At 34.4% G+C, this 23,561-nt stretch overlaps 1 protein-coding gene across 2 annotated transcripts in view; it reads right to left on the bottom strand.

Annotated features, from left to right (window-relative positions):
• The window catches only part of LOC145263788 (E3 ubiquitin-protein ligase UBR3-like), a 181,947-nt gene that overhangs the window by 19,180 nt on the left and 139,206 nt on the right, over positions 1-23,561 (bottom strand). For both annotated transcript variants that reach the window (XM_080120843.1, XM_080120844.1), the window contains exons 30-34: positions 15,266-15,360; positions 10,916-11,034; positions 4,480-4,575; positions 3,408-3,533; positions 1,720-1,944 (exon numbers count right to left, since the gene is read on the bottom strand). In XM_080120843.1, coding sequence (XP_079976969.1) covers positions 1,720-1,944; positions 3,408-3,533; positions 4,480-4,575; positions 10,916-11,034; positions 15,266-15,360 — 661 coding nt within the window. The remainder of the gene's footprint in view (positions 1-1,719; positions 1,945-3,407; positions 3,534-4,479; positions 4,576-10,915; positions 11,035-15,265; positions 15,361-23,561) is intronic.

The following is a 23,561-nucleotide window of genomic DNA, read 5'->3' as shown; positions in this document are numbered from 1 at the left end:
TATGTATGTATGTATGTATGTGTGTGTGTTCGCTTTTTCTGTATGTCTACAAAAGGCTTTTTTGGCCGTCATTCTCGGTTGGCTCGCTCCTTCTTAAAACCTTTTATATGCTGTCTAAATAATAATATCTAAGACTAAACTCGCGTCACAGCTATCTTTAATTTACCCGAGTTTTACAAGCTATTTTCGAGATATTTTTTGATCGCCACGTAGCGGGGAAAACAGAAACTTGTTTCCAGCGCAAAACTAGGTCAAACATCAGGCGACTTTCTTGCACCTGCTAATTTTATTTTATAAACGTCAATTTAACTCGCTTATCAATTCATCTGTTCCTGTGGTCGAGATGATTAGGTTGCAGGGTTTTTTCCATTTACTTTCCACCTCCGCGTCAAAGGTTCAGGGTTCAAGTCTACCTTTCTACTAAAACTTTTTTTTTTTGTTTTACACCTCCAAACACCCGACCAATGATTTCTTTCTTTTTAACAGGGTTGTTTTTATCTAACCCCCCCCCCACCAACACACACCTCCAAACACCCTGGCAACGCCGGGTACCCCCGCTAGTCTATAATATAAAAGGCAAAATGGGCATGAATTTGCATATTGTATATGTCCAAGAAAGGCTTTTTTCGCCAGGCTTCGACAACGTTATTATTTTGGAGAACTTTCCTTATACTCTCTAGATTTTAATATCTCCGATTTGTGAATGGACGTCGTCGCTATTTTGATCGAGTTTTAAAAAAAATCCCTGATTTCGAATGTTTGTTTTTCTCATATAAATAAAGCAAAACTAATCGAAGCAAAGCAACTTACCTGGGTATCGTGGCCGGGATGTCCAGAAAAGCAATCAGCTTTGATCAATGTGAGAGAAACCCTTCATATCAGACAATTGCTATTCATTTGGACACTGCCAGAGCCCCCCTTTTTGAGGGAAGCTGGTTTTCCCCAACATCGTGGGGAAACAAATAAATAAAAATGCAGAAAGCAGGAAGCTTAACTGGTCTGCAGCCAGACGTTCATTTCTGCGCTTAAGTAAACTCATCCACTTAACTATCCATTTCTGCAATTCAGCTTTTTGATCGACATCGCTATATTTGAACGCTTTTCACTTCCTGTCGTGTCATAGCGTAGCGGTAAGATATCAGGTTTTCTTTCACTTTCTTTTCCACCTTCGTGTCATGGGTTCGAGCCTGCCAGCCTACTATTTTTTTTTTTTCGGCCAAGCAGACACCTCCAGGCAACGCCGGGCACCCCCGCTAGAGTATCATAAAACAAGGTAGCTACCTTCAATAAAATTATGAAACCAAAGTTTATTATATTTTTTATTGTTTCATGATATCACGAGAAGTGTTAAAAAGAAAATAATTTTGAAATAAATTATTTCCATTTGGTTTCGTAGCTAAACCGAGTCCATTCCAGGTGTCTTAACTTTGTGTACTGAATTTTTGGACCTAACTGCAAACTTTTACAATCGATACATTTTACCTTATTCACTAAATTATAAACATTAACAAACTCAAGGGAATAACTATTTAATTACTTCCCTTTAATTGAAGTAATCATGTCATAAGTTATTCCCTCTTGACTGCTGCAGACGATCAAAATTTTAGTTTCTTCGTAAACAACTACATCGCGTTGGGTAGATAAAAACAGTTCTTTATAAAAGGATAGCGTAGATAGAGTTGGGTGATGGTGTGAAGGGGGGGGGGGAGCCGGACTTACCTTGTTTTTAAAAGCACGGTTCGAATCAATGGCTATGGCAAGTTCGTTGAGCCAGGACCTGGTGAGGGGTAGAATTTCTGGAACTGAAAACTTCACAAAACTATCAGCTTTGAAGGAGGAAGGTTGTTCCCCGGGGCTAGCTGATGCAGTTGCACCCCATGGAGAGTTGGGACGACTGGAACCAAGCCGGAGGTAGGTACAAAGGTGAGTGAATTCGGATGAACTCTGAAAATGAAGACAATAATAATCTATATATATAAAAGGCAAAATGTGTGTGACATTTTGTGTATGTCTCGCAAAGGCTTTTTTTGCCGGCATTTCGAAGGGGTTACTAGGTCTTAGAACGTTTTATATACTGTCTAAATAATAATTGCGAATGCACGTCGCATCTAGATTTATTTACATCGACTTTTATAAGATTTGCGCTATTTTGCTCTGTCGTCTGTTTGGCTTTTTTAGTATAAATACAGCGAAACTAAATTCAAACGGTTCGTGAGCTTTCACGCTGAAACGTCCAGAAAGCAATCAGCTTTTGATCAATGTGGAGTTTCTCCTTATATCAGACAATTGCTATTCGATTTAGACAATCCCCTTTAAATGGGGAGCTGCTCCCCCCCATCATATTGGGGAAGTGAAAACTAAAAATACTGCCACGTCATCGTAACGCTCCCGCGATGACCTCATTTAGCGTCTGTCAATCAAACCTATTTCACTCACTTTACAAGCCTTAACTTAACACGCTAATCAATTACTCTCACTTGTGGCCGAGACGGTTAAGTGGTTGGCTTTTGTTTCCACCTCCGCGTCCCGCGTCAAGGCTTCCGGGTTCAATCCCGCCTCCCGACCAAAACTATTTTTTTTCTTCTTTTACACCTTTAAACACCCGGGCAAAGTTTTTTTTTTCTTTTAATTTAAACAGGGTTATTACTTCGCTTATTCTTTAGTTTACCCCCCCCCCCATACACACAGCATTGTTATCTTAAGATTGCAGGTTCGATCTGACAGGTTTATTATTGACATTTTTTTTTTTTGTTGGTTTTTGACGATTTTTTTTAACAGTCTTTTTTATAATATTTAAACAGGGTTATTACTTACCTGCCCCCCATAAACACACCTACAAACACCCGGGCAACGCCGGGTACCCCTCCGCTAGTCAATAATAAACAACAGTTAAAAATGGATGTGGGTTCCATTGACAACATACAATATATTCCCTAGACGCTTCCTCATTCAGAAGCACATCAGGGCAAGGGGTTTTATCTTTGAATAAATAAAACTTATTTATTAAAGATTGTAACAAAAGACAAGAAAATAGTTCAAATGGTGTATTGCCATTACTAATCATTAAGAGTTAAAAATATTTCTGTCACTTTCTCTGGACCGGAGCTGTCTTCAAGATATAACAGCTAGTGTTGTGGTAAAAAAAAAAAAGAAAAATACTATAGAGAATAGATAGTGATGGGGAAAAAACACAATATAGAACGGGTGGTGTTGTAAAAAAAAAAAAAAAGCACATAACAAAACAGGTTGCATTGCGAAAAATAATAAATTTTTGAAACATGGAAAAATGTGAAGGACAAGATACAGAGAAAAATACAGATGCAAAAAAAGAAAACAAAAAAAAACAATTGTTAAAAACAAAAAAAAAAAATATAGAACGAGTAAAAGAAAAAAACCCTCCAACTTACTCTAGCAAGTGGGAGATCTTCATTAAAAATATGTCGTTGAAGCAGAGCTGCTGCTTGTAAAAAGGGTAACAAGAAGTCCTCAACCATTGATTCAATGCTGTCAGGACTCCACACCCACTGAGAAATCTGGAGAAACAGATAAAAATAATGATAAAATTGAATATTTCTTTTAACAATTTGGTTCTTGTCCAGAATTCCCCCCTATATAAAAAAACAAAAAAGAAAGAAAAATCCGTAGGACATATGTAACAGTCACGGAATGTGGACATCATATTCCAAAAATTGCGTAAATTTATCAAGCATTTTTTTTTTTTACTATGAAAACCAAATTTAATAATGAAGTAAAGACACAGTGTAATAATAGAATTTTCCACTTATCTGCTTATGGAAAATACCGTTTTAAACTTAAAAAAAAAAAAATTTTATTTATTTATTTTATTTTATTTATTTTACACACCTGCATCCACTTTGTATACATTTGTAAATAATATTGGTAAATTAAAACAAGTTTTATTAATGTATTAATTCTGGTTTCTTGTCCAGAATTCCCCAGATATTAAAAAAATAAAAACTAGGAAAAATCTGAATTATGTACATACCTATTACGAAACGAAAATATCATTAAAAAAAAAATATGTAAATTGATCAAATGATTTTTATACTTATAAAGAAAATCATTTTTAAGTGATTAATGGAAATTTGTAGGCATTGCAACATGAATCTTGCAAGTTGCAATTATTAAGTTATCTCCCTTTGTTTCTGTTTTTTTTTTTTTTTTTTTTTTTTTTTTTTAGGTTGCTTTCAAAATAGCAGACAAGGCAGCAACTCCTGTTATTTATAAAATTTAATTTTCTTATTTAAAAATAAAGCTAACCGAACAATTTCCGTTATTTTTGTACAATATTTTTGTTTCGTCACAGGTACATCATACAGACTTTTTGCAAATTTTGCTTTTTAATATTGGAGGAATTCTGGACAAGAACCTTGATTTTTATAATTTAAAAAAAAAGTATTATTATTTTTTTTTTTTTTTGTAGAAAGACTGATTACGTTTTACGGCCATATTACTTACGCAGCCTAATGAGACTTCTTTATCATCATACAAATGGCTGAGGCGAAGTCTGGTGATCACATGACTCATCATACCACCAAGATCTTGCAAGGAATTCTGGGACATGAATAAGAAAAAAAGAAAGCAAAAAGGTTAAAACAATAATTTCTGCTGATAATAGTACGAATAAAATTTTTACTAAATGGAAATAGATACGTTGTTGGGGTAAAAAAATCTTCAAAAGAGATTTAAAATTTAAAAAAAAGGGGGGGGGAAGGAAAATAAAAGGAAGCAAATTCATGCAAGTTAAACTGCCTTCTTAAAAGTCACCACTGACATTCTTCTACTTCAAAAAGTTTTGCAACAAAGATTGGTTCATATCCAGAATAAAATACAAAATATAAGAAAAATCTGCATGATATATGTACCCTTGATAAAACAATATCATACTCCGAAAATTATATAAATTGATCAAGCAGTTTTATTTTTCTATAGAAAATCATTTTTAAACAAATAGGAATTCGTAGGCATTACATAAATTGTTTAAATATCTCTCGTTTTTTTTTTTGATTTTCGAGTTAAAAAAAAAAAATATGGCAGGCGAGACAGTTTCTCCTAAGACACTCATAGAATTTGATCTTATTTAAAAATAAAACTACTTGATCAATTTATGTGATTTTTGGAATACGTTTTCGTTTTGCCACAGATACATACATCATACAGATTTTTCTTTATTTTTGTTTTTTTAATATACGAGGAATTCTGAACAAAACCCCAAACACTTTATTTTTAAATGACACTGGTCAATCATGAAAAATATTTTCCGTCAATAAAACTTATCAATTCTTGTAAAAAATGACGTTTACTGATAAGGTCAAATTATCATCTATAAATATAAAAGCGAAAATGTATGTATGTGTTCGCTTTTTCTGTATGTCTACAAAAGGGTTTTTTCAGAGAAGCGGTCAGTCGCTTCACAACTTTTTAAAATTTTTTTATATCACATATAAATCGTAATATCTCACAGTTAACAACTAAGCTCGCCTGTCTATTTAATTTGCTCGCTCGCCGCATGTGGGTTAGTCTTTTTCCTATAACATCTTGGGGGAAAAAAAAAGCGTTCAAACGGGCACCTGCTAAATCCAAGTAATTAAATAAATTCAAACGTGTTTCCGTTAGCATCTCGCGGTGGGGCAATGATTAACGTCACACGTTTTTTTTTTCACACTTTAATTTACAACTTTGTCTCAACGGTTCGGGTTCGATCCTCATACTTTTTTTTTAACTCCCCTCCCTACCCCCGGAGTTTCCACACACACCTACAAACACCCGGGCAACGCCGGGTACCCCTCGCTAGTTCATACATAAGATCAATGTTCAACAGGCTTCGTGTTTTGGGTTTTTTTTGTTTATAACTTCTTAATGTAAGGAATTAAGAAAAATAAAATACTTCAAGGTCAAAAACTTTCCAATGATGGAATAGATTCTGACCTAGAAAACAACGATTCTTTCCCCTTTTATTATGGAGTAGGTAGAACAGAATAAGTTATCTAACTTTGTAGCTATTTATCTATCTATCAATCTAGCTATCTGTCCCTCTTGATCTATCTAACTGGAGAGATAAACAAGAGATGGATATGATTATGTTTTCATAAAACCTGTCAAAATATAACAAAGCTAGATCAGAGACAAGTTTACCGGAAGATCTTATCAGCTGATTGGTGCTACGTGCGAGTCACGTGGCTCAGGTTAGCTAGAGATGACTTGAAGTTGGAATTTGAACATGGTTAACAGCGGTTGAGTTAAGGATTGCCCCCCCTCCCCTTGGGAGGGAGGTGACGTGTCTCTCAATGGAGACTGTTACAGACCACAAGAAAAGAACTCACTTTCCATGTTCATCTACGTCGACATCTGGGAAAGTGAATAAAAACAAATAAAACCAATTATCGTCTTGGAGTGAAGGTCTTTCGTCCTACAGGTTCCAGCCCCCTCCAAGAAGATGAATTCCAGATGGACCAGTGAATATAAGGTATGTTGGATACATGACACCCCCCTGACATGGAACATAAAACGTGCATATATACATCATATCACACAACATAAATAGACGAGCACGGTTCAGAAAGTGAAGAACCATTAATAGACATTAGTAACACATTAAGGACACGTCACAAACAAAACACGAAACGTATACACCCGTTTAGATGGGTGCCGTTCATGATAGTATAATGTAATACTTTTGTCAGAAAAATCGCTCATGGAATATGAGGACTAAAGGACAAAAATAAGGAAAGCAAGAGTTATGAGGATGCTGAAAGTAAACAAAAGATCCACTTTTTACTCTTCGAATTATAACGTTAAGGTTAGGGTTAGGGTTAGTAAGAAACACCTCAGACTTAACTAGAAAAAGATGTTCGATCATAATTTCTCCGTTTTTTTTTTATTTTTATTTATTTTTTTTTTTAATTTAATCCCCCCCCCCCACCATTTCATTGATATGCACGCCTTGGTAAGACATACAAAATTGCTGAATAACTCTAACATACTCCTATCTTCCCACTATCCTGATTTTGGTTGTGATGGCAGTTAAGGTTTGAGGAGTATGAAGGCCATTCAGAATCGCATCTACTAACAGATGTGATTCGGGTAGGTGATCACCAAAGTGACTACACCTCTTCTCAATGAACTGCATTAAAACCCGGATTCTCCTAAATGTCTGCTCGGACTCAACTAGCAGCTAATGTGAACTGCCAGAATATGCAGAGTGCCGATCAAAATAAAAAACGATTAGAAACCCGATCAAATTGGACATTTACAAGAATCCAGATCTTGAAATGCCACCGTTTCCTAAATTCCCTTACAATATGAATATAAGAAGGAAAAAAAAAAAAAAATGAATAAAGACTGTTGAATACTTATGACAAATTTGGTGGACAAGTCAATCATAGACAGAAGTTTTTTTGCTTTTTATTTTACTTGCAAGACCCACACAGAAGTTTTTTTGTTTTTTATTTTACTTGAGACCCACACGTTGTATGCAGACAATCGCAAAGAAACAAAGACAAAGAAGGAATTCTTTTTTCAGTTAAAGCAACAGACATTTATTTACAGGTGCTTTCCAGAATAATGCCTTGCTTCTTCTTTAAGAGTCTTCTAATACTCCAATGTTCTTAACAAGAATTTATAGTGTTGAAAACATGGTACTCCGTCCCTGTCTGAGCCATGTTTAACACAAGACTTTTCCCATCACTCTCGGGCAACCTGTGTACCACGTCTGTCCAGTCTTTACCCTCAAGGGTTCATGTTTTTTGTTTTTTTATATCTTTCTTTCTTCCTCATTATGAAGTCACCTCGCACATAGCTCAGTATCTGCATATGTTGGCTGTTGCTGCTGCCATACCTGCGTCCATACTCTATTACAACCACATATCAAGCCCCGGAGGCCACTTAAGGACAAGGGATAATGAGTGTTAGGTAGATGGTGAGACAACACTATGACAATCAGTAACAGTGGAACTTGGGAAGGGTTTAATTATACCAGAGATCAGTTAAAAAAAATTATTTATATTAGACTTGCAAATAGCCATGTTATAGTCAGCTCAGAAACAGCCCTACAGTATTGTGTTCCACAGATGGACAGATTTAGGAATAAAGCTCTATTGATGAAATTTTGGATCAGTACTAAGCACAGAGAGAAAGTGATAGAAATTCTTGATAGTTGTTGTAGCTAGATGAGGGTTTGTTATGAAAGTTTGACTCGCAATGTATCTTCTGTGAGAAATAGGATGTAAGAAGACTAAAAAGTCCTTGCCCACTAGATTTCGAAGATGGTTTTGTATGCTGTCAAAGCAGAAAAAAGTACTCTTAGGAGCTTCTCCTCAAATGTGCCAGCAGTACTCTATCTTAGAACATTTGTCTCATTTACAGGTAGAGGATTGCACCAAAAGTGAGATACTTTCTGGAGAAGCAGAATGATCCAAATATTTTTCCCATGATTTTGGCAACAGATCTGATGTAGATCTTCCATTTCAGGTCAAGGGTGAAGGTAAGTCCTAGAAGTTTATCTAATTAAGGTGCTCCCTCAGTCATTTCGATTGGGGCCAAGTAATGATTGGAGTATTGGCGGTGAAAAGATACAAGTTTGGTTTTGGATGCATTAAAACTAATTAGCCATTTTTTATTCCGTTGAGTCATGCACTCAAGGTTGAAAGAGGGAGAGTCACACAGGTCTTGGTGATTGTCAGCCTTTAAAGTTCTGCCATATATGGTAGTATCGTCTGCATAAATGTCGACGAACGATCATAAAACATCATTTGGGAAATCATCGATAAAGATCAAGAGAGTTGGACCTAGGATGGATCATTGAGGTACACCGGCATTAATACTGCGAGTTTCGTATTTCTGCCTGTCAATGAGTATGTTAATAAATCTATCAGAGAGAAAAGATTTGATGGCTGAGAGACATTTCCAGCTACTCTATAGTTGTGCCAAATCCTATTAAATGTCTTGGACATGTTGAGAGTTATTGCTCTAGAAACGAGGCCACCATTAGTAGATTCACTGGTCCTGTGTGATATTACTATTAGTACTTTGGCTGTTGATCTTGCAGAATGGAAAACGTACTGATTGATGCTGAGTAGGTTAACAATTTCTCTATTTATCACACATTCAATCAACTTACTCATGACACACAGGACACTGATGCAGAAGACCAATCTCCCATATTTTTTTTTGTTGAGACAACATTTAAAAAGCTTTGTAAGTATAGGAGCTAGTTCCAGTTTTTTTTAAGCACTATGACTGGAATGTTGTCAGGGCCAATCATTTTGTTGGAATCAATATTCCTGATAAGTCTGGAAACATCTCGGACAGATATATGAATGTTGTTAAATGTCCAAGGAGGAAATTCAAAGGGTAAGCAGTCTTGATCACACAGGGTAAAATTAAATGCAAAGAATTTGGTTTTGCAGAATGCTGATGGAATCACTTCGTCTGTCGATGATGGTTGGGATGGAGGATATGCATCTGTTCAAAACCCTGTTTATTATGTGCTAAAACTCATGGGAACCAAGTGTCCGCTCAGCTACTTTAGACTTTACAGTCAAAGCAAAAGACTCTTGCATTTCCTATAACCCTTTTGTAGTGGTCGCTGACAGTCCTAAAGGCGACTTTAGTTTCTGAACATCTATTTTTGTTGAAAGCAATTGAAAAAAGTGATTTCTGTGTGCAATGGCAGCAACACATTCAGGGGTGTACCACTGTTGGCTACTTGGTTTTTACTGGAATTTTTTGAAAGGTATGTAATTGCCTATTCAAACAGCTAGTTGATCTGTTATGTTGGATGCTATAGAGGATACGTCCTTTTTGAACGCGGAGCATAAGGGATATTTCTGATATGAATGTTCAGAAACCGTACCAGTCAACTATCAAGTAGTAATACATAGTACGATGGATAGAGATGTCAAGGATTTTGTTACACTTTGTTCTGATCTTAATTGAGACAACCGAATGATCGGAAGATTCCAATTGAGACAGAACAGACGAGTACAGTTCAAAGCAAGAAGTCAGAAAAAATCTAGAAGACTTTCAAATCGATCCTCAGCATTGGGAACATGAGACAAGGGAGAAATCATAACAGAAATTATTTTTTTTATCGGTCTTGTTTGAGTGGATCATTCATTCAATGTTGTGAATATTGAAATCTCCACAGACGTAAATGTTGGTAGAGGGATGAGCAGAGAGGATATGGTCAATTTTTTTCAGCAATGACATAATACTTTCAAAGATAGTGACTCCATTGTTGTAGGGACAATATAGGGCAAATATGAAAGCAGTGGCTTTGAGCAAGTGCTACTTGGAAGCATATGTAGGGCAATTTAGAGTCTTCTTTGGAGATACCATTGCCACAAAAGGAAGCTATCTCTAATATAGGCACATATTCCATGTCCATGGCGATCTTGATGGTTTGCTAATTAGTATTTTCTGTTGTATTATTATGTTAGGTTATTTGTTTTGATTTACCAAAATGTTTTTTAAAACTTCAATGAATTTTGTGATTGTCATTTCTTGTCCTGAGTGGAACTCTTCAACAATGAAAACAAAAAACATTGTCCTGAAAACCAAAAATGCAGAAGTGCTGAAAAGGATGGTAGCTGCTTGTATCAAGTAACAATGTTTACATCATGTTAAACAGAGGAATATCATCATCTTCATCCTATTCGCTTTAACGTCCATATTATATGCTAGTATGCGTTTTAGAAATTGACTTCCAAACTTATCTCTGGCCGGATCTTTATCCCTTTTTATCTCAAGTTCATTTTTATAAATTTATCTCAGGTTTTCTTTGTGAACTCAGCCATAAAAAAGAAAAACTCATCAATAAAAAAAACAAAAAAACTCAACTATAAAATAAAACAACTCAACCATAAAAAAAAAATCAACTATAAAACAAACTTACACTCATTTGTTTTTTGCACCAGGCAGCACGTTCTTCGGGCATGAAACTGCAGCTAGTCACTACCAATGCCTGGATGTAAGCAATATTGTACAACGCATTCACCACATAACAGAAATGATCTGCAACAAACAGAAATAAAAAAAAAATGATAAATCAACAAACAGAAATAAAAAAAAATGATAAATCAACAAACAGAAATAAAAAAAAATGATAAATCAACAAACATAAATAAAAAAAATGATAAATCAACAAACAGAAATAAAAAAAAATGATAAATCAACAAACAGAAATTAAAAAAAATCATAAATCAACAAACAGAAATAAAAAAAAATCATAAATCAACAAACAGAAATAAAAAAAATCATAAATCAACAAACAGAAATATAAAAAAAATGATAAATCAATAAACAGAAATAAAAAAAAAATGATAAATCAACAAACAGAAATAAAAAAAAATGATAAATCAACAAACAGAAATAAAAAAAATGATAAATCAACAAACAGAAATAAAAAAATGATAAATCAACAAACAGAAATAAAAAAAAATGATAAATCAACAAACAGAAATAAAAAAAAATGATAAATCAACAAACAGAAATAAAAAAAATGATAAATCAACAAACAGAAATAAAAAAAAAAGATAAATCAACAAACAGAAATAAAAAAAATGATAAATCAACAAACAGAAATAAAAAAATGATAAATCAACAAACAGAAATAAAAAAAAAAATGATAAATCAACAAACTTAGTTCATCATCAATGAAAGCAACAAAATATTTATTTTTGTATTGAGATTAAAACATAGTGTAATTTTATTAGGTCTTGAAAAAGTTGATATAAAATAGATCGCTGCTAGCAGATCAAGCTGTCCAAAGATACTAGCTTCCTGACCTAAAATGCATCAAACATTGATATTATTATTTTCCCTTTCCTTTTACAAAACTCAGTTATGTTCTGCAAAGTTAAACAATAAACAATTTTACTCTACAAAACAACCAAACCAAACACCATGAATAAATATTTGAAGATATAAAGAACTTGAAGCATAAAAATTTAAAATGACCAGAATCTGCATTAAATAATCTGAAAAGGAAAAAATAATTAAACACCATGAATAAATATGAGGTGCCTTCAATCAGTTTCTAGACTGTTTTGTATGAGCACTTTTATTGATAGTACATTAAACTCTAGTTTTTTTTATGAACTTCTGCTTTTCATAATCTTATGTTGTTTTCTTCTTCTAAGTCTGTCACATTTTATGCTTGTGACATACTTAACTATCGCCAGGCTGTCGTCACTGTATAAACCAATATTTTTGATTTTTATGTCACTATTTAGGGTAATGTTATGTAGTATGAAAAATATGGACCTTAAGGTGGAAATTACCAGCAATATTAAACAATTCAACTTTCTGGACGTCACCTTTAATTTAGCTACCAATACCCACAAACGATACATTAAAAAAAAAATGCAAATCCCACATATATCCACCCACGCTCCAACCACCCACCCTCTATTATTAAGCACATCAAGCGAACGTAGAATAAATAACTCCTCCAATGTGGAAATATTCAATAGATACAAAAACATTTTTAACAACGCACTAAAAAATAACGGATACAAAAATGCCAATATTAAATACAATAGAAGCAATACGACTAGAGCTAATGATTGAGGTAGAAAAATTATCTGGTTCACCCCCTCCCCCAATGGTAAAAAAAACTTGGGAATAGGTTCCTACATTTTATAAATATATACTTCCCACCAGGTAGTACGCTACATAAAATCTTTAACAAAAACACCTTAAAACTTAGCTACAGTTGTATTGAAAGCCTAGAAAGAATCATAAAGCATAATAATGAAATATTAAGGAGAAATAATCCAACTACGGATGCTAATAATAGTGATAACAGAAAGACCTGCAATTGGAATAACTGTCTCACATCTTCGGTGGTATATATCAGGCCAAAATATGCACCGTAGAAAACGCAGAAATAGAAAAATTCTACATAGGCAGCACTTCAATGACCTTTAAAAACAGATTCTATGGTCATACACTGTCAATGAATAGCAAAACATGTTACGGACACCTCACTCTCAGTACACTACAAGAAGTTAATTGAGGCAAATAAAACACCTTTAGTTAAATGGAAAAATACCTTGGAAGGCTAAAACATGTAGTTCATTAACTTCACACTGTTATTTATGTTTAGCAGAGAAACTTGAAATTATTAGATTTAAGGACCGTGAAAAATTATTAAATGTAAAAGTAGAATCGGTTATAAACTGCAAACACTTTGGAGGATATGCTTTAAATAAGATTTAAAAAATGATTAGTAATCCACTCATAGTAGTAATAGTACAACTTATAACCCCTCACTTCCAATATCTTAATTAATTAATAAATAAATCAAGGGAAGAGTTGAAAGTATACAAAGTAGTCCCGATACACCACAAATTTAATAACAATACTTACTGAAAAGCGCTGAAGAATAGGCTAGCATAAAGTAACTTAGATTAAGGAAGAAACCATCCTCTCGTTACCCCTCAACACCATCTCAAATGCTACCATTTAATATTAAACTAAATGAACAGAAACAATATGTGACCAACTGGATAAAGGCGAGTCCACTTTGCATACTTACTAATTAAACATCGGAAAACGATTAAATAAAATAATCTATAGATCTAGCACGCTTGTAATTGTAATGTTGATGTATAATTCTGAGAAGTATTATCATAAAACAGCGTTACATAAGGAAATCAATCACATAGTTGCTCCCAAATGATAACTAAGTACTCTAACTGGAAGGCTATGGGAATGGAATGCTCCATCAATACAGACAAATATATGCTTTTATGTACCTGTTTGTATGTATATGGTCTGGAAAACCTATCCCTATAACAAAGCATATAAACTTGTAAAATATATTTATATTCTCGTATTGAGGAAAAGATAAACAACCCAAATGAAAGAATGACAACCATCGAAATTAAGTTTATATATAGATTTGAAGACACTATGCTCGAATGGAAAATATGACTCCCAGTATACCAGTTTTATTTAAATCATAAATAAGCCTGTATGTGTATTCACTGACTTAATTTGATCATATGGACATATATTTTATAAATGAATAAATAATTTAAAAACGAGAAACAAGTGAACGGATAAAAAAACAAGGAATAAAATAAATAAATAAATAGGGCTTAACAATAAAATAGATGGATAATGAAGTTGCCACCGGAAAAGTAAAAACAACCATAAAGACAGACCTAAGATAAGGAAGTAACAGCGATGAGGGTATAATATTACTTCAGATCAAAGCGAAAACTTAGGCCAATTAACAACTGCCAAGTTAAAATAATACCAATGCCTCCCCGCTAGGACACATGGGATTGTACTTCCCCTACTCTTTCTTCACTTCCCACACCTCCCTCCAAAACCTCTACTGCTCACATTCGGGAAGTATACACCCCATTTTCTTGCAGAGTGTAAACCAGACCTGAATATGTTATAAAAACGAATGTAATCTTGACTTTTGTTTCAATATCGCCCTTTTTTTTTGGCCTGATGAAGTGGTCTCTTTGAATTGGGATTCCACTGAAACATGTACACACATATGTAACCAAAAATATTTGTATAATAAACAGACATTATATATATGTATATATTTTTTTAAGTTTGTTTTTGAAATATCGTTACTTTCAATGTATACCGTCTTCGTTTAATGGGTCTAGATTGTTATTTTAAAAACCAGTCACTGTTAATTTTGAGTTAAGCTCAATGTATCTATTTAATAGGTGCAGAGCATCAATGAAACAGCTGTAATGGATAAAATCTAGGAAATAAACGAAGGTTATAAAAAAGAAAACGTGAGTCTTTGAATTTTCAACAAAATTTTACACTATATATATATATATATATATATATATATATATATGCCTATGAAGAAACTATTAAACCCTGCAAACTCTTTATTTACCAAATGAAAATGTTACTATTAGTTTAACCATGGCAGAACAACCAATGGGTAAAGCTTTTGATGAAGATGCAGTTACAATCAAACTAAAACTATTGTATATAAATCTAGATTTTGATTTTTGAATCAGAACCAAGAAAAGAGGAGAACATATCCTGAGAGACAATGATTACAGCATAGTTCTTTCTTTCCTTTTTGCTACATTTTTCCTCTTCTTCCCTTTGAGCAGATCAAAGAAATAATTATGAAAGAAATAATTATGAAAGAAATAATTATGAAAAAAATAATTATGAAAGAAATAATTATGAAAGGAATAATTATGAAAGAAATAATTATAAAAGGAATAATTATGTTTCAAGAACATACCTTTGCTTATAGTCATTGGTAATTGAAGAAGAATATCAATGAGCAGAGCGATTGGATCACGGAGAAGAATAGGCACTCGTCCTGCCATGGTTAACCTGCAAAGACAAATAAAAAATAACCTATGTAGAAATACACAATGCAATTTATTACATAACTAGCATGGGTATCCAGCATTGCCTGGGTGTCGAGAGGTAGTATAGTAAGGCTATTGAACAACCAACTCCTAAAAAAAAAATAAATACCCGTGCAAGCACAAAGAAAAAAAAAAAAACTAGCTGTAGTAGCCAGGCTCGAACTTGTAATGTGAAAGAGGAAAAGAAGGTGAAAAAAAGCAAACGTGTTAGCTGTCTCACTTTATGACGTCACGGGCCTTTGAAATAACGCCTTTTAAATGTACGAGGGGTGTGCAATAAGTAATGCCCCTAACCCACTTCCCATAGCAGTAGAGCAACGAAACTTGGCACAGTTATTAGTCTTTCTCTACATAAGAACCACCCAGAGTTATGCATTTCTCCCATTGTTTGATGCAGCTCTGGAGACCGTTTTTGTAGAACACCCTAGGTTGATCCTCCAACCACGACATGACTTCAGAAATCAAGGCTGCATCATCTGGGAAACGCTTTCTTTTCAGAAACAACTTCATGGCTGGGAAGAGGTGAAAGTCAGAGGGTGCAAGGTCAGGAGAGTAGGGAGGATAGGAGAGGATTTCATAACCACTCGCTCGTGCTTCTGATCTGGTGACATGCGAGTTGTGGACCGGAGCATTGTCCTGCAGGAGGATACCTTTGCTGATCTTGCCCCGCCTCTTGATTTTGATAGCTTACCTTAATTTCCTCAAAAGTGAAGCATAATAGGCTCTTGTAATTGTGGTACCCATTGCCAGGAAATCTGTCATCACTACTCCGTCCTTGTCACAGAAGACTGTGAGCATGACCTTGTCAGCGGAGGGCTGCACCCTTGCCTTCTTTGAAGGTGGTGAGTTCAAGTGCTTCCACTGCATTGACTGGACTTTGGTCTCTGGATCATAGTGATGGACCCAGGTTTCATCCTATGTAATCAGTCTTTTGAAAAACTTTGACTCATCTTCTTGGCACATCTCCAAATTCATCCTCGAGCACTTGACACGTTCTCGCTTCTGGAATGATGTGAGCAACCTGGGAATCCATCTGGCAGACACATTATGCATATGCAAATGGTCATGAATGATAGTTTCCACAGACCCTGTACTAATCTTGACATCTTGGGCTATTTGGCGAATAGTAATGCGTCGATCTGTCAAAATAGCAGCCTCAACTTGACGGACAGATGCCTCATTAATGGCAGAAAGGGGGGGGGCGACCAGGTCTGGGAGCTGTTTCCACAGACTTCCGGCCATGTTTGAATTCACGATGCCAGCGTTTTACAAGGTCATATGATGGGGCATTATCACCATACGTTTCTTTCATTTCATCCAAAGTTTCCTGTGGTGTGTATCCTTTCAAATACAAAAACCGGATCACTGCTCGACATTCAACAGGCTCCATTTCACACCTGACTCAGTTCAAACACCTGTAAAACAGAAGCCGCAATTAGTTCAGGGCTGTAATTGGCGACATAACCCGTGGAGATAGAAATCATTGCACATGCAAAATTTCAGCTAGATCAGACAACTGGAAGTGGGTCAGGGGCATTATTTATTGCACACCTCTCCTATGTTCAGATCGCTAGGTGCGAATGACTTGCAAAAATGTTGATGCAAAAACTGACCCCTCCTTGCAAAAAATGGCCAAGTTGATGGTCAAAGAATGAATGTTTTGGGCCAAGTTTTGGATATTTGTCGTATGAGAGATTGATCTTTCTAACGATACCAATTTTGTCAGTGTTCGTTGCGTGTCGAAAGTTTTTGGCAGACATACAAACACACATTTTGCCTTTTATATAATAGAAGAAAAGCTGTCTGCATGTCCAGCTAAACAAAAAACTACACACTACACATGCTCGGCTATATGTCTGACCTTCAATCATTAGAAAAAAAAATGACTCCAGATGTAATTGCAGGATTCATTGATAAGTATTAACTACCAAGATGTTATCTGAACCATTCAAAGAAAATCTTAACCGAGTGATTATAAAGCAGTGAATATGGTTAAATCAAAACCATTTTCAACACGACGCTTCAAAGTTTTATGTGAAGATTTAGGTTCAATGCATGAAATACTACTGTTTCACATAGAGGTAAGGTGGTTCTTGAAAGGCGTTGAAAAGAATCTTTGACTTGAGATGAGGACTGCAAATATTTCTCGCTTCTCAAAATGGAAGCAAATATGAATCACTGTTTATGGATGAAGTAACGCAGTGCAAATTGACATTTCTGAGATATTCAATTGTATTAATACAGGATTACAAGAGGGTAAGAGAAGTATGATAATATCTTTGTCTGAAAAGATATTGTCTTTTAAAATTAAATTGGAATTCTGGATTACCAAAATTAGCCAAAAGAAATTTTACATGTTCCCAATACTTGTCCAATTCGTTGAAGAAACACCAAATGAAGTTAACATTTGAAGCAAGAATTTGGGCAAAAAGTTTCCTGAAAACATGTACCGAAATAAATGTTTTACTGCTGTTATCTTAACTGTAATCTCCAAACATATACCATGCACTGGGTATAGCAGGGGAAGCTAGGTCGGTAGCTCTAGACATCTTTAAGGCTTTTTGACATGGTTTGGCATAATGTTCTTCTCATCAAAATTAAATCGTATGGTCTTACTCGATGCTTACTTTGCAACAAAGCGTGGATGTAAATGCAGGAGAAGTGACGTCACTGGTGAGGGGGGGGGTATATATAAAAATAAAAAAAAAAAGAAAAAAGAAAAAAAAACCAAAATATCGAGGGAGACGAGATAACATTTGAAATCTCAAAGAGACTACTTCATATGGGTGACATCTCGGCTGTAAAGGTGAAAAAATAAATGTTGTTGCACCAACCAAAAAGCGAGTTGGAGTTATTTCCTGTTCTTTTGCCCACTTTGCGACTGAGGCCACAACATGTGTACAACATGGCAACCCAATCAAATCCTTCTTAGATGATAGAAAAATCCAGGTTGACCTTGATGGCCGTACATCTGAACAACATGATATAAATGCAGGTAATCTACAGAGGTCAATCCTCAGACCATTATGTTATTCTGATATTCATAAATGACCTCCCTGATAAAATCGTTGATGACACTACGCTCTACAACAGATTCAAGAGGAAAACGAATGAATACATATCTAAAGTATTAGCTAAAACTCTAGAGGAAGACCTCCAGTCTGTTGTGGAATGGGACTAAAAATGGATGGTAACGTTCAATGTTGCCAGGACTAAGCTTATTTCATTTAATATTTACAAGAAACCCTCTCAACCACTGATTGCCATGGTTAATGATACACTACCTGAAAGCACTTCCCTCAACTCTTAGACTTAACATTCACAAACAACATGAATTGAAACAAATACATTGACGTAATCACCAAAGCTGCTACAAGAAAAGTAGGTTCTCTACTGTGCTAGAAGGTAACTCACGCTTTAGAGTATCCTGTATCTCTATAAAGCCACTATTCACCCATGCATGGAATATTGTCATATCTAGGCTGGTGTATCTGCCACTAATCTCTCGCTCCTAGATAGGTTTTAAAAAATAAAAAAAAAAAAAGAAAAAAAGAGAGTTGCCAACCTAATAGTCAGCCAAACACCAACCTCTGTCCCATTGCCGAAATGTGACATCCCTCTGCCTGTTTTACAAGTACTTTAATAGTAAGTGATCGGATGATTTCAAAGCACTAGTACCCCTTCAAAACGTAAATACCCCAGGCAAACCCGACAAGCAGCAAAATTCCACCCCCTACACTGTAGAGATCCCTAGATGCTGTAAAGCCTTCTACTCAAATAGCTTCTACCCTCAAACTACTAGACTTTGGAATTTCCTCCCAGCACCCGTTTCTCTGACATGCAGAAGTGTAATGTGAGCAGATATCTCACTGCCCAACTCCCTACATAGTGTCCCTTCAAATCTGGTCACTACTAGTAGCCCCTTACGACTTAGTGGCACTGTGTCTTGTTTAGGGTGAATTAACAGTAACAGTAAAAATCTCCAAGTATGCCATATCGACAACGGATCCCAGAGCTACAAAACTCATCTCATTGAGGTCAGTTTTTAAACATAATTTATATAAAAATAGAAATTTGTGTATTCATTTATTTATTTACTAGTATTTCAGCCTGGCGTTGCCCGGGTGTTTTGAGGTGTATGCTGAACAAAACAAAAACAAAAAAAAAAATTAACCTTTTTTTTTTTTAACTTTGACCCCTATTATGACCCCTTAAAATTTACTGTTTAGGGCTCAAACGAAGTTATTAAGTTAGATCCATGTCCAAGGAATCTATATCTAAAATTTCACGTGTTTAGACACAAAATTGTAAGAGGAGTTTGATAGAGTTCTCAAAGGTCAAATCGTTGAACTTTGACCCCTTAATCGCCAAATTTCTGTCCAAAAACCAATCACATCAATTTTCCCAAATCTCAGTACCCTGTATATCAAATTTCGAATCTGTAGGCTTAAAATTGATAGAGTTATTGCGTAGGGAAATGTACACAGACACTTTCACTTTTATATATATATATATATATATATATATATATATATATATATATATTTATTTGTGGACTGTTATCCTCACCTGACGAAGGCCAGAGGAATAGTTGGCCGAAACGTCGTGGAACAACTATAAAAATGAGGATAATAGTCCGCAAATAAATAAATAAAAAATATGCAATTAAATAAATAAAATATAGAATTCCAATAATTAAATAATATATAGAAATTTGTGTGTTCAAATGATTTTTAATTGATTTGCAATTAATTTTTGTAGCAGCTTTGGAAATTTTTATGAATAAATTTGAAATTAATCACTAATTTATGGAATGTAAAGTTACTTTATGAATAAACAATCTATAATTCCATAATCGCAATATATGACAGTTGTACAAAAATTGAATGTACATATAAGATATTTTAAGGATCGGGGTTGCTTCCTGATCGCTCGCTCTAAAAATTGGCCGTCATAATTGAAAGGTTGGGAACCACTGTTCTAACACTTTAACTCTTATTTTATTTTCCATGCTTCCGGGCAATGCCGAGTAACCATGCTAGTATAATATAAATAGTATAATAGAAAAAGAAATAATATACAATTATCAAAAGACTGACTTGGATTCATTATATATATATATATATAACTTTTAAAAAGATGCAAAAATTTAATAGAGAAAAGAACTACTTTACAACAAATGCTGAGTTATATTAAATAATCTATATATATAAAAGCGAAAATGTATGTATGTATGTGTGTGTTCCCTTTTCCTGTATGTCAACAAAAGGCTTTTTTCAGAGAAGCGGTCGCTCGCTTCACAACTTTTTAAAACTTTTTATATCACATATAAATCGTAATATCTCACAGTTAACAACGAAGCTCGCCTGTCTATTTAATTTGCTCAATTTCGGGAAGATAAATATTCAATATTTGTTGCTCGCCGCATGTGGGTTAGTCTTTTTTCTATAACATCTTGGGGAGGGGGAGGGGGGAAAAGCGTTCAGCAGTAAATGAATACTATCCCGCAGTCAAACTTGACCTCATTAACTCGTTAAAACGGGCACCTGCCACATCCAAGTAATTAAATAAATTCAAACGTGTTTCCGTTAGCATCTCGCGGTGGGGCAATGGTTAACGTCGCATGTTTTTTTTTTTTTCACACTTTAATTTACAACTTTGCCTCAAGGGTTCGGGTTCAATCCTCATACTTTTTTTTTAACCCCCCCCCCCACCTCCAAACACCCGGGCAATGCTGGGTACCCCTCGCTAGTACATTTTAAAAAAGATTGGAGTGTGAGCTTAATTAATATATAAAAATTGTAAGTTTTATATTCAAATTTTTTGCAGTAAAATATAGAGTTTTTAAAACAAAAATTTATTATTTGAACGACGAATACATGACATTTAAAGTTAAAGCATGATGACAGTTTTTGCCAATTGGAAAAATCACATGGATCGGTTGGATTTTGATTTTCTACACACTACCAAAACAAATGGGATTCATTACCGTCAAGCTTCTACTTTTGCTAAGGAACTTTGCCATTTCTTTTGGATTCGACAATTTTGGACTTTACCTTGAATACTGGAATCATTAACCAGTTTGGAATATAAAAATAACACTCATCTCTATTCCCAGGGCACCACTCAAATCGTGTACCAGATAGACATACTCTTTTTGTTTAATCCAATTCTCCCATTGGATTACCTTAAAATGATGTCCTTTTCTATGTTCCTTTAAAATATTTCTAATTAATTTTCAATGCATGCGTTAAAAAGCAAAATTATGTTTATCCATAATGATTATTTTGCTAAAAACATTTCCTATGAAGAGATGGGCTTTACATTGAAAATCCATGGATTAAAGAAAGAACTTTAAATGTTTTGTATTCCTTGTTCAAATAATAAATTTTTGTTTTAAAATTTTATATTTTACAGCAAAAAATCTAAATATAAAACCTACAATTTTTACTTTGCTCTATCTTGTATATTGAGCTATTTTATTTGGCTGGGATTGACTTATATAAAAATATATCTGCCCAACAATATTTTGTAAAACTCTAAACCACAAAATTAATTAATCTGTGATTTAATTCATCTCATTGCTTGGAGATTATCTATATATCTATAAAAGTAAACGTGTCTGTCTGTCTGTGTACATTTTCCTACGCAATAACTGTCAATTTTCAGTTTACAGACTTGAAATTTGATATACAGGGTACTGAGATTCGAGAAGATCTTTGTAATCAGTTTTCGGCGCCAGAAATATAGCTGTTAAGGGGTCAAAGTTCAACGATTGGACTTTTGAAAACTCTACCAAACTCCTGTCAATTTTGGGTATAAACAATTGAAATTTTAGATATAGGTTTCTTGGACATGAATCTAACTTAATAACTTGATTTGAGCCTAAAATAATAAATGTTAAGGGGTCATAATAGGGGTCAAAGTTGAAAAAAATTTCACCTCTGCGGTCTCTACCAAATTACTCAGGCAATTTCTGGTCTAAACATTTGAAATTTTACATAAAGGGTATTCAGAGATAGGGCAAGCTTTTTAATTTGTTTGGGTCGAAAATTTGAGCTAACAATATATAAATGTATGTATGTTTGCATGTCTGCTTAAAACATTAGGCAGAGGCGGCGAATTTTCACAAGATCAGTATTGTTTTGAAGCTCAACCCTTCAGACGACATACTGAAAAATTGGCTAAAAATATTAATTTCTTCACCCTCAACTGGGCACTTTTCTATAGGGGGGGGGGGTCGCTTTTTTCACCGATATTTTCGAAAGTCATCCCCTCTTTTTGATTGTCTAGCCTTAATTAAAACCTATGTCACTTCCGGTTTGGCGGTGGTCGTAACAGCAAAGACGTCAGGTTTTTTACCCGTTCTTTTCCTCCTTTGCGGTACGGGTTCAAGCCTGCCTTCCTACTACCACTTTTTTTTTTTTTTTTTTTTTTTTTTTGCACCACACATACCTCCAAACACCCGGTCTAGGCAACACAGTAAATAATATGTGCACATTAGTTTTTATAACCTGTACCTTTTGAAGACAGAGAGGGTGAGGGTGAAAGTGTAACATACCTCTTAAAGAAAGACAATCATTAAAATTTAAACATCTATTTATAACCATCTTGGGACAGGTACTTTACTAGCAATTATATATGTAAGTTTGCTATGTTTATATATTTGCCTGAAGAGAATTCACTCTTAAACTAAGCAAAGAAGGTCAAAGACCTTTGTAATGCTTCAGTTTTCTTCGAAATTTTAACAATAGGTTGTGAACAATTAATATACTTCATAAATTTCAGTTTCTTTGGAGTATTTTAAAGGTTTGTATTTAGTAAGCATCAGAAAGGCACAGCTTCTCAACTGAAAATTCAAATATTTCAGATGTCTATCTAGTTTAATAAATGCTATTTTAAAGTAATTTTTAAAAAATTTATCACTCTTAAATAATAAAATTTAAAAACTCGATTTAAACGTTTTTTACTAGCCAGCCAGAAATAAAATTATACAAATTAGAAAATCAAATAAATTTATATTCCTTTTTCTCAGAACCTGCAGCTAGTTTTTCTATATTTGCATTTTATATAACTCTGGCCCTTCTCTTTCGATGAGAAGCATTTAGCTTGAAAATGCCATGGCTTATAGAGTTTTTTTTTCTTAATTTTCACCTTAACTTT

The sequence above is a fragment of the Euprymna scolopes genome, chromosome 39 (assembly GCF_053919585.1).
Source record: "Euprymna scolopes isolate OS-2025 chromosome 39, ASM5391958v1, whole genome shotgun sequence".
NCBI classification, from domain to species: domain Eukaryota; kingdom Metazoa; phylum Mollusca; class Cephalopoda; order Sepiida; family Sepiolidae; genus Euprymna; species Euprymna scolopes.
The sequence above is the reverse complement of the archived record's forward strand: the minus strand, read 5'-3'. Positions and strand labels throughout refer to the sequence as shown.